The sequence below is a fragment of the Gastrolobium bilobum genome, unplaced genomic scaffold, assembly GCF_033153095.1.
Source record: "Gastrolobium bilobum isolate Gb01-03AN ecotype WA unplaced genomic scaffold, APGP_CSIRO_Gbil_v1 utg23985, whole genome shotgun sequence".
Lineage (NCBI taxonomy): Eukaryota > Viridiplantae > Streptophyta > Magnoliopsida > Fabales > Fabaceae > Gastrolobium > Gastrolobium bilobum.
The window spans coordinates 48,914-63,577 of NW_026900108.1; the positions used below are offsets into that span (position 1 = coordinate 48,914).

General features: G+C 30.5%; 1 protein-coding gene across 3 annotated transcripts; it reads right to left on the bottom strand.

Moving 5' to 3' along the window:
• Positions 1–11,019: 11,019 nt before the first annotated feature.
• On the bottom strand, positions 11,020–14,501 carry LOC133295346 (uncharacterized). 3 transcript variants are annotated; one of them, XM_061494164.1, is made up of 6 exons: positions 14,374–14,501; positions 13,616–13,808; positions 12,674–13,169; positions 12,498–12,566; positions 11,589–11,761; positions 11,020–11,507 (listed from the first exon to the last, which is right to left on the bottom strand). In XM_061494164.1, the coding sequence occupies exons 2-6, from the start codon at positions 13,706–13,708 to the stop codon at positions 11,313–11,315; spliced, it is 1,026 nt and encodes a 341-aa protein (XP_061350148.1). In that variant the 5' UTR covers positions 13,709–13,808; positions 14,374–14,501; the 3' UTR covers positions 11,020–11,312. The 3 variants fall into 3 exon arrangements, with proteins under 3 accessions (XP_061350148.1, XP_061350149.1, XP_061350147.1); XM_061494165.1 differs by having other exon boundaries at positions 11,589–11,752; positions 14,236–14,389; XM_061494163.1 differs by having other exon boundaries at positions 14,236–14,389.
• Between the last annotated feature and the right edge of the window lie 163 nt (positions 14,502–14,664).

Here is a 14,664-nt window from a genome sequence, read left to right on the forward strand (position 1 = left end):
CAGTGACAATGGGAATCTTTACGATTTAATTTGTCCTTTGAGCGTTGCGGGTTGTCAACCAATGATAACAATTGTGTCACCACGTCAGGTGTCAGAACGGCGAATGCATTTGCTTGCTCTAGTGGTTCCTCCGTTTGAGCTGCGTGTGCACCAAATGGCTTTGCATGGAATCCTCCTTGTGGGTTACTGCTCCAATTCTCGTAGTTGGCTTCTCCTCTCAGCATAACGGTTGTTAAAAGAATCCCTGGGCTATCTGATCCAGTCAGATAGAATGGTGATCCAGGGTCTGATGGCTTCAACCTGCTGCTGTTTTCATTGGCCATCTTCAACAGAAGCTATCTCCTGCTCACTGTTTTCAGAGTCTACACGTTGCAGAAGTTTTTTTTTTTTTTTTTTTAACAAGGGATAGCTCTGATACCATGATAAATGGTATCAATTGATAGTATTTCCATTGATTTAAAACTGTACATCAATGTATCTTAAATAGAATAGGCTGTTATGGCTGTTACCAAACAGTCTGTTACCAAATAGTAAAACAACTTCCTAAAGATAAATAACTATACCTAATTACAATAGGACTCAGTTATACATATCCTAACAAACTACAGGTTACAACATATCACAGCAAATCATAACAACATATAGAATCTTCTATTCCAACAGAAAAGAAAGAAAGAAAAGGAAAGAGCCACTTGGTGGAGGTTGCTTCACCATTGAAATAATTTTATATATATATATTGCAATTTGGTTTGTGATAGAGAGTTAGCCACATGGAATCTGTAATACAACGTAAGGCAGGTCAAGGATCAAGTCCATGATTCGAAGTTAATTTTTGTTTTCAATTATTAAATCTAAGACTGCTCGTTCGTAATTTGTAACTACAGCCTTTGGTATATCAAATGGTTAATATTGGCTGCACCCCTTGAATTCAAGGTAAAAGTGTCAGAGAAGCAATATTCTCTTTGAATTTAATGCTCTTATAATTTCCAGAGTAGAACACTTAACATATATATATAGTTAATTTATTCCTATATAAGAATACAAAAAAGTTTACATTCTTTTTTTTTTGGTAAAAAGAACAATTTTATTGATTTTTTTATATATTTAATAAATTAAAATTATTTAATATTAATAAAATTAATAGCTACTATTAAGAATATAACTTATATTTATGTAAAATTATCTTAACCCTCTAAAATATTATGTTTTAGGTTTTACTATTATATTTCAACTAAAAAGCTTATTGTTGGGACTCTCTTCATTAATGATAATTGGATCGCACTTATTTAATATATGTGAAGAGATAGAAAGACACAAAAATTTCACATGATCAAGTAATGTGAAATTTTATCATGAGAATATTCATTCCCTATTTGGCTGGTTAGTATTATTCAATACTGGAGTTTTAGGATTTATTATAGGGAAATATGTTTATCCTTTTAAATGACACAACTTATATCCTTTCACTCTCACAAAGAGGTGGGACTCACACCTTTATTTTTTTTGTCAATTCTTTCTCCTCTTTTATCTATTTTTTTCTCTCTCTTAAAATGACACAACTTTACCTCCTTTAAAATGACAGACACTTTTCTCTTCAGTATAATTTCCTAGAATAAATAACGGAAGGTTTGCATTTGATATTATGTATCCGACCGCAAGTTGGGACACCATGTGATCCCTCCTCCTTCGTCGCACAGACCAAAACACAAATCAGTAAGGAAAGTTAAAGTAAAAAGATAAGGGTCACGTTTCCAAACTTTGTGTGGAACATATTGGAAGTTAGTGCTGTTGTACGAGCAAGTGATAGATCCATGACCTAACGCAATCAAAACCCTTTTTATTATTATTGTAATTTCTTTGTTTTCTCTCTCTCTCTCTCTCTCTATATATATATATATATATATATATATATATATATATATATATATATATTTTTTTTTTTTTTCCCTCTGTATCAATATATATATATATTTTTCCCTCTGTATCAAAATATATATATATATATATATATGAGTTTTATTAAACTCTTTCCACATAAGATAGTTATCTTATGTGGTAGAGAGAAAATAGGTGGGTCTCACTATTACAAGAAAAAAGTATGGTGCAAAAATCAAAGTGAGAGAAAATGAGATAAGTTACCTCATGTAAAAGGAGAGTAATATTTCCCTATATATATATATATATATATATATATATATATATATATATATATATATATATATATATTTCCCTCTATATCCACTTATAATAAAAGAAAAAAAATATTTCCCTCTATATCCACTTATAATAAAAGAAGAAAAGAACTTTCGTAAATTAATTGCCAGAAGATCGAATCCATCAACTTCCTTAGCTATAAGGTTCTCCCAACACGTTACGTACATGCTTTGCTTTTCACTCTTTTGGCATAAAGATCATGTTGTGAGATCAATCTCAAAGCAAAAGCAACAATGTTATTTATAGATTATTTTCTTGATATTGTTCTTAACAATTTTTTAATAATAAAACAAAAAAAGTACACTTTTTAATACACATTTAGTTAATAAAACAATAAAAGTACACTTTTTAATAAATAAAAGGTTTACAGATTAAAATTATACATAACAAGGTTCAAGTTAAAACACGTAACTTTATTTACCGAAAAAAAAATACGTAACTTTAACTTGGGCATCCAATTAATTACAACTTTGTCATAAGGTAATTGGTTGAGTTTTGTCAAAATAAAAATTTATTAATAAACCACATGATTAACTCATTTTCAAAGAGAGAGAGAGAGAGAGAGAGAGAGAGAGAGAGAGAGAGAGAATGATTAATTAATAAATATTTTATTCTTTTTAACTAAAAGTATGGAGTTCAAACTTTAAATGAAGAAAATATTATTGAAAAAAAAAAAATCACCCTCTGTATGGATTTGAGAATGTTCAAATCGGATTATTTGGGTTTCCCCTGCCAACTTAAAAAAAAAAAAAGGAGACAGAGAGAGGGACCAAGTATATAATATGTGAATGAGTGGTTGAGAAAAAGGAAAGAGTTAGGAACACAAGTACTTGTCTTAGAAGATGACCTTAATATATCAAATGAAAGGGATGTATATTAATGGCCTTTGGCATGCGAGGATATCACTTAAGTGATATGCATCAAGGCAACAACTAGGACAATTATCAAAATGATACTTTTAGTATTTTTTTATTTTAATAATCTAAAGGATATCTCATTTAATCTCCTCTGATCATCTTGTCTTCAAAATACAATCCGAAAATTACTCCTCGTTAAAATAGCAGGTGCATAATTCAAACAAATCTTTAGAAGCTCAGTTGTTAACTGAGCTACCCTTAAGGTTATATTTTTAGTATTTATATTATTGAAATATTATGCTTCGGAAACAAAATATCAAATATGATCCTACCAGGTTCAATTTGTCATGTGTCATCTGAATAATAACTTCTTGTTAGAAATAACGGGTTTAGTATAGGCTGTTGCTGACTGCGAATCTTTATTCGCGTGACATGTAACAAATGAATAGTGCCTTTTTATGCAATTAAATTAGGAAAATCATACTCTTATGCAATAAGAGAGTAAAAAGTTTTCTTACACTAATTCATTTTCCGTGTTAATTAATTATTTTTTTCTTTTCTAATATAAAATATGGGACCCACATGTAATTTGTCTCTACTTTTGTTATCTTATATTTTTATGCAACATAAGAAAATATGGACCCATTAAATTATGTCATGTGACAAATTAAATCCGTTGGGTAAAAAATTTAATGAAACGTGATACTTGAATAATTTATTGAAAAAATATATATTATTTTAGTTGTTATTCCGCAACAAGTTTCCTCTGACTTGTCTAGTACAACTATCAGATAAATCCTTATCAACACGAGAATTGACTGACAACATAGAAGCAGCACTTGTTGAAGGCTATTAGGGTCAGAGCATAAGATTCACACAAGTTTCTTTCTTTCTCCTACCTTCTATATCCCATCCTCGACGGCGGTAAAACTTTTTTGTTTTTTTTCAAGGGTTTAGCTTTTCTTATGTTGTAGGATTGTAGGAGAGAAAAAAAATAAAGAGAAGTTAAATGTGGGTCCCATATTTTATATTAAAAAAGAAAAGAAAAATTATTTGGCACGAAAAATGAATTTGTGTAGAAAAATGAGAGTATCTCATGTGGCATGAAAGTATTATTTCCCTTTTTTCAACGAATGAACATGCTAAATTTGAAAGATAATGTCAGAATACGAAAATTTGAAAACCGAAATTAAAAAATATATATAATTAGAATAAAATCTCTAACAAAAAAAATATGATTCCACTTTTATCTTTTACAAAAAAAAAAAAAATCAATTTTTGGTTCCTTTACAATTTCATTTCTTTGAAAATGTGGTCCCTCAAAAATTCAATGATCCAATTTAATCCCTGAAAAATGACTAATATAGATTTTTTTTTGTAAGAGACGAAAATGGATAACCATGTTTTTTGGTAGGGACTCAAAAGAGACTTTACTCATAAAATTATTAGTATGGTAAGAGATGTCTAAAATTATTCATGAGTGTAGGGGTGGTAAACGAACCAGAGGCCTTTCAGGAGCCTTTAGCTCTGCTCGTGAAGGCCTAAGCTTACATATCTAAAATTGGTTGTTGAAATCAGGCTTGGACTTGTATAAAAGCTCATTTAACAAAAAGACTTTAGGCTCCAATTCAAAAGTCCGGCCTTAAAGCCTTTTAGGCTGACCTAATATCGTAATTTTTATTTATATTTTATATTTTATATTTTTTGTACTACTTGTAATAGTCCTCTCTATCTCCTCAATACATTTCACTCCATTTTATTGGTTAAACAGACTTTTTGAATGATTTTGTTCTATATTATGCTATTTTGATATACATTGAATTTATGAATATTTATGAAATTACTAGTGTTATTGATTGTATATTCTGTTTGGATAATTTTTTGTTGTCTTATTTTGTTTAGACAGGCTAAACTAGGCTTTTAGTTTTTGTAAATAAGGCTTGTCACAGGCCAGTAATTATATTCATAACAGGTAACAGGCTTGGTCAGACTGACACATTTAAACACAGGCTTAGCCTTTTAAGACCAAAGTTCGGCTCGGCCTGTTAACACCCCTACATGAGTGTATTTAACTTATTTTTTACAATATAAATAAATCCCTAAAAGTAATATAAAATGATCATAAAAATAACCAGAAAGTAAATTCTATCATTCTGATAATGTCACTTAACTTTAAAAAGAAAAAAGAATCTAACAAAAAAAATAAAAAATAAAAATTGGAGTTTAAAACTTACAAAACTCTATTAGTAATATTATATAATCCAAAAAAAAATCATATAATTCGGTAATAATTTGTCAATATTTAAGTAAATATGGGTATTAAGTAAAATATTGATTGAAGTAAAAACTAGTGAAAGAAATTCTAATTATATATAGGGCTTAACATTTCTGCAGTTGCCGTAGATAGTGTTATCTACAGCTGACACAAAAAAGTGAGCCACACGACTTTTTAAAAAAAACAAAAAAAAAAAACTCAGGATCCGGGGCCGTATCTTAGAATCCGGACGCGGATCCTTACTTGCTATAGGTACAGCAGCTGCATAAATCATTTTGCCTTATATATATCTAATAATTTGTTATTTCTACCCGTTTTTAAAATATATAGAATGTAAATAAAATTGAAAATATTTCTCAAGTGTTAGAAGCCCAAATGTCTGGATGAAACTACTCCGTTCAATTTGTTTTTATTTTTTTTCTAGTAATTGTTTCGTTCAAGTTTTATGTAAATATCATAAAGAAGGTGCACATCAGAGATTTTTCATAGAGTTTACGAGATTAATTTTATTGTACTGTTACTGAAAAAAATTACATTTATATTCAGTGATATACTTACAACTCATTTAAAAAGTTTAACTATGTTAGAAGTCATATTCATCAAATGAAATAACGATACATCATTTAACTTAGTAAAAATATTTCTGATTTACTGTTGAAAATATTCTCTTGCCACATTCATATAAAAGTGAGTGGATTCTATTAATTTTTTCTCTCTCTTTTTTACAATGAGATTCACTCATTTTTTTGTGAATGTGACAGAGAAATATTTTCTATATTAAATTTAGAAATGTTAAACCCTTTAACTTAAGAGTAAAACTCTTTATATTATATGCATTGAAAAACTCTTTATGAAATGTGTATACTTAAAAATGTGTATATATACTTAAAAATGTGTATACTATCTAGTTGAAATGTGTTTACTTAAAAAAAAATTCCAATAATTTTAACTGCAAAATTGTATGACAAAGGCCTAGTAAACATACTTCCTAGAAATAAACTAAAAAGTCAAGCTCAAATTGCACCATTTATATACTATAAATACAAAAGTAAAGGAAAAAAATAATATATTTAATTCAAAAATTAAAACAACAATATATAGCATTCATAGAGTTTGGTTCTTTAATCCACTTGCAATATTTCAAAAAATAACTTAAATAAACCTCTTTATAAGCCATACTTTATGAGCATCCTTGTTGGATTTTCTAGCTTTAGGCAGCCATTATATTGTACATCTTTTTGTAGGTCCTATCCATTTATCGATTGTCGTCTTCTTATGAGCAAAGTAGCAAACCATCCAAAGCAATTTTTAAGAGTTGTTAATTTGACCATAATAATCCAAACCAGTGAGTACTGGTGGAAATAGGTTAGGTTAAATTTTGACTTAAATAAGTCAGATGGCTTGTGTAAAAAATTTGTGGTATGACTTGACCTATTAGTTTTTGTAGGGTCAAATTACAAGTTTGGATTGACTTATATTTAAAAAATAACAGTCTTGGCCTTGGCCTATTAGCCTATTTAAGTCTCTTAAATATTTCATAATTAAAAAATAACTAAAATAATATTACTATATTATTCAAAATTATTAAAATAATAATTTTATTTATTTTATTTGAAATAAATAATATGATATATGCCGGCCTTAAAATGTATAGGCCCGACATATACAAAAAAAGTCTATAGCCTACTTTATAAATAGGTTTTTTTAAAAATATATGTATGTTTTATTTGACTATTTATAATATGTCAAATCTGACCTAATATAGATTAGGCTGTAGGTCTCTGTAAGCCGTCCTATCCAATTTATACCTATATAACTAAGTAATTAATATCACCGTTTGTTCAGTGGCAAACCCATTGGCTTCAGGTGGAAAAGAGAATGTGGAATCTCCTTTGTTCAAGTGAATGCTATTTTAGTTGCCCTATTTGGGCCATATGCAGCAAAAATGTTTGCCCCATCTTGATTAAATTCTAATACAAGTTGCTTGTTAAATGAGTAAATTTAGATCCTTGCCTTTTCTTGACATGCTTTTGTTTCTCTTTGTTCTAGCCATTTCAATTTTATAGGTCAATAATGGCAGTCATTATCCAGTAAGATACCAATTGTGCATTGATGAACCTAACTTTGTACATAAGAAAAGTTATGTGCATTATATATGGCCGCAACCAATCAAGTACTAATGGTGGATTACGTGGTCTAGTAAATCGCACGTTACAATTGGATTCTTATCCAAATTAATAAGCATATATTATTCACCTATAAAGCCCTTCTTTATAGAGCTAACTACCACCCAAGATATACTCACCACTAAGCAAAGCTTCGATTATTTAACATAAAAACAATTGAAAGTGAAAACATATTGGCGATGGCACAAGGTAATATAAAACAGAGTCCCACAAGGGTTATTTAATATATATATATATATATATATAGGGATTGTAGTTTGTCCTTTAACATGACACCATCAAATTTCCTACACTCACAACATTTTATGGGACCCACACTTTTTAAAACAAAAAAAAATTAAAAAAGTTAAGGCACGCAAAACGAATCTCTATAACATTACACAATCATTTTTCCTACAACATAACTCTTATAAAACCCATATATATATATACAGATCTGTTTACAAATTTTTTTTTTATAATTACACTAATGTAGGAACGGTCGTACACTGTGTGATTAATGTAGGACCGATCCTACATAATATAGTTTGTAAGAATTTGTAAACAAAAAAGTTTGTAAATATAATATATATATATATATATATATATATATATATATATATATATATATATATATATATCTTTTTTTCGGTGAAAAGGGGTTATTTAATATTTAATACTATGAACTTTAGGATACGAGGAAAGTCATAAGGATTTCATATAAATTAAAAGTTCAAGATTAAATCCAAATATCATATGTAAATACTGGATTGAGCTACTGATATATTTTTTTTATACAAGCTATTGACATTTTAATTTGCCTTTCGACACTTTCTATTTTTTATTTTTTATTTGTTACTTTTCAAATTTGTCCTTATTTATTTTTTTCTAATGAATAAAATAATTTTACTTATTTATTACAATGTAATTTCCTATCGGCACTCTGAATAAGTTACAACTAGCCCTTACCATCAATATTCATACTTGATTGCGAGATCTGGAACTAAAAGGGATTAATTAATAATATTAAAGGAGCAGGGACCGACTACAACTATCAATTGATTCTATCCAAACTTGAATTTTCTTTTATATTATTTGCAGTTAAAACTTTCAAATTAAATATATAAATAATTTATTCCGAAAAACTCAAACATATATAAGTATAAAAATCACAAGCCGTAACCTATTTTATTAAAATTCATCTAACATAATTGAACACGATAAGGAATTAACGTGAAATTCTTCAAGCATTGAAAGTTTTAAAATAGGGTCCTTTTTTCATGTTACAAAATTCATGCAACCTTTTTCAATTATATATTCTCCGAAGTACATAATTATAATATTAAAATTATTATTTTTTAACTATGTACTTCCAGAAGTATATGGTTAAAAAAATTATTGTTGATTTTCTTTTAATTATGTACTTCCGAAAATACATAATTAAAAAACGATTACAAGAATTTCTGCAACACGTAAAACATGTTTCTCTTTAAAATATGATGAAGTGTAAACTTAGGTGCACAAGACTTCCGAATTTGGAAAAGTAGAGGTGAGGATTTATTATATCCGACTTTATCCTTACATTTTTAGCAAATAACTTGTTTTTCATACTCGAATGCATGACCTTTTAATCAGAAGGAGTAACTTTATGGGTACTCAAAATTTTAAAAATATGAGTTAAATAAAAATTAATTTTATATCATTTAACATGTTCAAGGCTAGTAATATTCAGTAAAAGAAAATGTGCATTGTAATTCAGCACAACAGACAATTAATACTTTGAGAAACAAAATAAAGGAATATAATCCCCCCCCCCCCCCCCCCCCAAAGATGGATTGGTAATAAAGAGTTTTTCTTTTTTTAAAAACATAAATAATTATAGAATTCAAAAAATATAAAGGATGTGAATAGATAAAAAAAAAATTAAGTTGAAACATCATTTAAGTGCATTACAAGAATCGGATGTACCAAAAACAAAAAAAAATGAGGATAGCAGGACAATCCAGAAAATTCAAAGGTGCTGCTTTGCCTTCTATTGCGTTGTCCTCCATGATCCCAGCTCAAAAATACTTGTAAGCTTGAGCTTAGCGGGGAAATTCCAAAAGAATAATTGTATTGATATAAAACCATTTGGTAACAGTAGGGTGCTAAACGAACCAAGGGCTTTGCCTCGGCTCGTGAAGACCTGAGCTTACATATCTAAAATTGGTTGTTGAAATCAACTTTAAATTTGTATAAAAGCTCGTTTAATAAAAAGGCAAGCTCCAATTTAAAAACTCAGTTTTAGAACCTCTTAGACTGACCTAGTATATTATTTATTTATTTTTATATTTTTTATATTACTTGTAATAGTCCTCTCTTTCTCCTCAATCCATTTTACCCCATTTTATTGGTTAAATAGACTTTGTGAATGATTTTGTTCTATATTATACTGTTTGGATATACATTGAATTTATGAAAATTTACGAAGTTATTAGTGTTGTTCATTGTATATTTTGTTTGGATAAATTTTTGTTGTCTTATTTTTTTTAAACAGGCTAAACCAGACTTTTATTTTTTGTAAATAAGTCAGGCCACATACCGATAATTATATTTATAACAGGTAACAGGCTTGGTTTGACACATTTAAATACAAACTTAATATTTTAAGATCAAAGCTCAACTCGATTCGACTCGGACCGTTAACGCTCCTGGCTAACGGTTTGCATGAGTTAACCATCAACAAATTCGTCATATCAAGGCATTAAATTAGAGAGTTTATTGAAGCCCGTTAAAGTTTAGACCTTGGGTGGTGTTCCTAGCCTAGAACAAAAATATTGGGCCCTTATGGGCCAATATTGGGCTGCATAGTGTAGCCCTATTAAACATTGATTGCCTAGGCTTTAGTGGATCTGGTTGTTGTGATCTCATTCAAAAGAAAATTTATTTATGAATACCTTCATAAATTAGAGATTTGACATTATCAAAGTAATATTTCACAATGCCCACAAAAGTGTGGGTCACAACACGATCAAAAGTTTTTGTATCCAATGCAAGGAACTAAACTAATCGAATCAATTGGTATCTTCAATCTACTATCTTGAAATAACAAATTGCTTTATTCTTATAAACATTTGAGTGCTTGACTACTAAACCTTTTCCTAGCATAGATTAGGGCAGCATTTGATGTGGCTATGAAAACTGGGGCTACTAGCTTGCGTATCAATAGTTATCAAGTCCATAACATGTTCTACAAGAACCTCACTCAAAGATCCGACTAAGAATTTGTTCACACACAACCATCTTATTAGGGAGGAAGCAGGGGAACTAGTATATACTAGTTATCCATCAAGCAAGGTATAACAAGTCCTAAGCCACCAAAAATATTCCCAATTTTTCAGAAAGTGTTAAATATCCAAGCAAGACATTTATCATCCATGACAAAGCATTTTAAATCCTCTAAAAACATATATATAAATCATGTATAAACTTAGGAATCAATCAATCAGAAAAAGTAAATATGCCGCGTTAAGTATTCCATATAGAATAGGTTCAAGCTATATTAACTACTCTATTTGGAGGTTCTCATTTCAAAGGTTAAATAAGGCTTCTATTTTGTATTTTTTTCTTTCAGCAGAAGAAAAAAAAAAAGGAAGGGGGAGGGAGGGGATTTTGGAGCTAGGAAAGGACATGTAGTAACATAATAGAGATAATGTAGGACATTGAATCTTTGCTGCATCAATCTCCTGCATAAGGACTAAGAAGTGGATGTACAATTTGTAGGGTTGGTTGTGTATCTACACAACTTTATCATCCTGGTATTTAGAGAAGCTCCCACTCAGGTTCAGCAATATCAGAAAGCAGTGGTTTCTTTTGATCTTTCAGTAAAGTTGGACATGAATTATCCACCCAATCACCCTTTCCTTTTTCATTGTTCCCATGCCATGTTGCAAGTTCCTCATACTCTTGCTTCCTTGCAGAGTTCTTGGATAAAGAAAAGGGTTGTGGCTTCTTTTTCTTCAAACACGGGAAAAAAAGACTACAGTTAGAGCTTAATATGCATAAAAAATAGGAGGGAAGGGAAGTGAAAGTGTGTACCTTGCTAGTCTTTAGATTACCCCCTGCCTTGGGAACTGATTGAAGTTCATCTCTGGTCACCATAACACAAGTTTCATCAAGCTTCAGCTCATCATCTTGTTGCATGGTTTTATGGCCTTGCTCTATACCAGTATCAACCTTTGCTATATCCAAACTCCATGTTTCTGGGATTTCTTAAATAATCAAAAGTATCAGTTACCAAGAGCTCAAAACAATATGAAATTGAATGACTACACATTATGAGCTCATGTGCGCCTTGAGCCTGAGCATGTTGAGAGAGGGATTATACAAAGATTTTTTCTTGTCTAATACTTGAAAAAAAAATCTACTCCAAAAACAGGATTCAGAGTTATTGAATCTAGGTACACCCACGAAAATGTCGCAAAGTAATAAACATTCCAATCAGAGTCAAAATGAATATAGTATGTGCAAAAAACAATTTTTTGGGTCATGAATGGGCTACAAGTTCTCTACATACTCTACAAAAACAGTTCAGTCGTTTAGTGAAAGAAGAGATGCCACTTAGTATTATTAAGAAGATAAGCAGAGAAGAGAAAATTTTTTGTCTCCTATTCATATCAATGGGCTATAACAGACAAATGTCAGGAAAACTTCATAACACCCCATCTCCCAAAATTATTGTTCTGAACTCTCAAATACAACCAAATGGGGATGCCTCCATTATTTATTTTCATGCACCTTTTTGCAAAAAGAGACCAAAGCAGCCAACACCAAGATACACTCCCTCAAATTCAACTAAAAGAGGTCCATACTCCATGTGCTTAAACTCAGTAAGTGCATCTAAATGGTGTGTACTAATATGTAAACTGAGGAAGTACTTCATAGTTCATAATGATTTTAATTGATAGTTAAATTCAGCAAGTATTTCATAATGATTTGAATCAATACCTGGATGAGATACAATGATTGCATTATCAGAACAATCATCAGGCTGCTTCGTTCTGACCATAGAGAACTCTACCAGAAAAATAATACAATTGTTACAGCTCCCATCAGAAGTAAAAAGTTACCAACCGAAAAACAATGAGGAAAAAGTGAAACTATATAGACACTCAAATACTTACCATATATATCTTCATAATCGACGCTGGAGGAAGAACTCATATTCCTCTCTTTCTCTTCAGCTGATTTAACCAATACCAGAACATTGGAGATCTGTTCAGTACTTGCATTTTCAATTTCATTAACACAGTCTGCTACAGAGGCAAGGGTTGTTACTTCATCAGATTCTGGCTTTGAAACAGCAACTGTATGATTTTGATTTACATTGAGGAGTTCACAGGATCCAGCGTGGATTACATCCCTATCAATATTATTATTGATCCTTGAATCCTTTGTTGTTTGTTTGGTATCAGCCTTTGTAGTTATTTTTGTGGAACATTGAAATGACTTCTTACATAACCCAGCATCAGAATGTTGATCTTTAGGCAATTCAGGGGCTGCCTTTTCATCCAAATCAGATGAAGATGGAGGAATTAAATCTTGCATGACATCGGAATAGATCTTTTTAACACTTTCCCCAACAGTCTGCATCTGATTCTCTATGTATTTAACAGTTTCCTATCCCCAAATAACAAACAAATAAAAGGATTATAGTGGACTGTTAATGTAAATCAACAGCAGGCCAGGAAAATTAAGTCCCAAAAACAGTTCAATCAGGCTAGTGTTACACAATGGAGATCATATACAAAATGAATTTCAGAAAGGTTATCACAGATTACCATAAATACCAAGAAAAATATAAGATAACAGTTTCTTTTATGATTCAACTCTCAGTGCAATAATATGTGGTAACAATACTAACAAGAACTATAAGAAGAATATGTAGGACATGCAACTCTACTAATAGCAGTGGAAGCATTAAAATAATATTAAAGTCTTTGGTTTTCAATGACATATATAACAAGCATTGGCATGTCCACTCGGAAAATTTGAGTTATCTTTCCTCATGTTAAACTTCAAATGAGCATAGGGTAGATTAAGGATAAATAATGTCAAAGGCATACCTCAAACACTGAGTCTTCCACCTCTAGGCACATATCCTCAAACTGCTGGTATATATTTCCAACCCAAGTTATGCCTTTTATGTCCATAGCCATCACAATACACTTTCTGGAATAGTAATTAGAGCTGTCCTGGTATGTCCGATTCGACTAAGATAAAAAATATTTGAACTTGAAGGTGATTCTACCTGATTATCTGGCAAGAAATAATGGAAAAAATCAACAAAGACTCTCGATGGTGGTAATTCCTATTAGCCTAGAAGTCCATTTGATCAAGGAGTGTTATTATAAAAGACATAAAATGGGTTGCAGATCAATTCCATCATAGAACACATTCATATTAAACAATCAATTAAACAGTTCCATTACCAACTATAAGAATCAGGGTTAATACTACACCCTTCAAGTAATTTCCTGCACACAATTGACAATCCTATGCTTTTAATTATTTTGTTTTAAACGGTCTCTCTCTTCAAGAAGACAGAAAAAAACATAAACAAACACAAACTCCAAGCTTACTTGATCAAAATTACCATAAACAAGACAAGCAAGGAAAGATTATAAATTTGCCAAAAAGGAAAGTCTAAAATTAAATTAAACCCAAAGAGAGAGAGAGATTATACCACAATAACAACATATAGCCAAACATGTAAATAAAAAAACAAACTTGTAATCAGAAAACAAAACCCATTTAAAACAATACTCGAATAAATCAAAGGGCAGTGATAAAAACAAGAAGTGCAACACAGAACAGAGTTTACTTGTTGAAAGACACACAAAGAGAAGAGAACACTCAGCAACACCAAACAGAACGGGTCATGAAGAGAAAGTAAGAAGAGTCCTATGAGAGAGAGAGAGAGAGAGAGAGTCAGCTTCGCTGAGCCTTACGTTTGACATGTGGGTTCTGATTCCTAAGTTACCTTTTAATCACTGTTGTTCACTTTATCGGTGTGTGGGCCCATTAGCATGCCTTTGTTTTTTTCACCTGCCTTAAAACTGTTTCATTTTGTACTCTTATTTTGTTTTATCGATTCCTCCTTTTAAGAAATTGA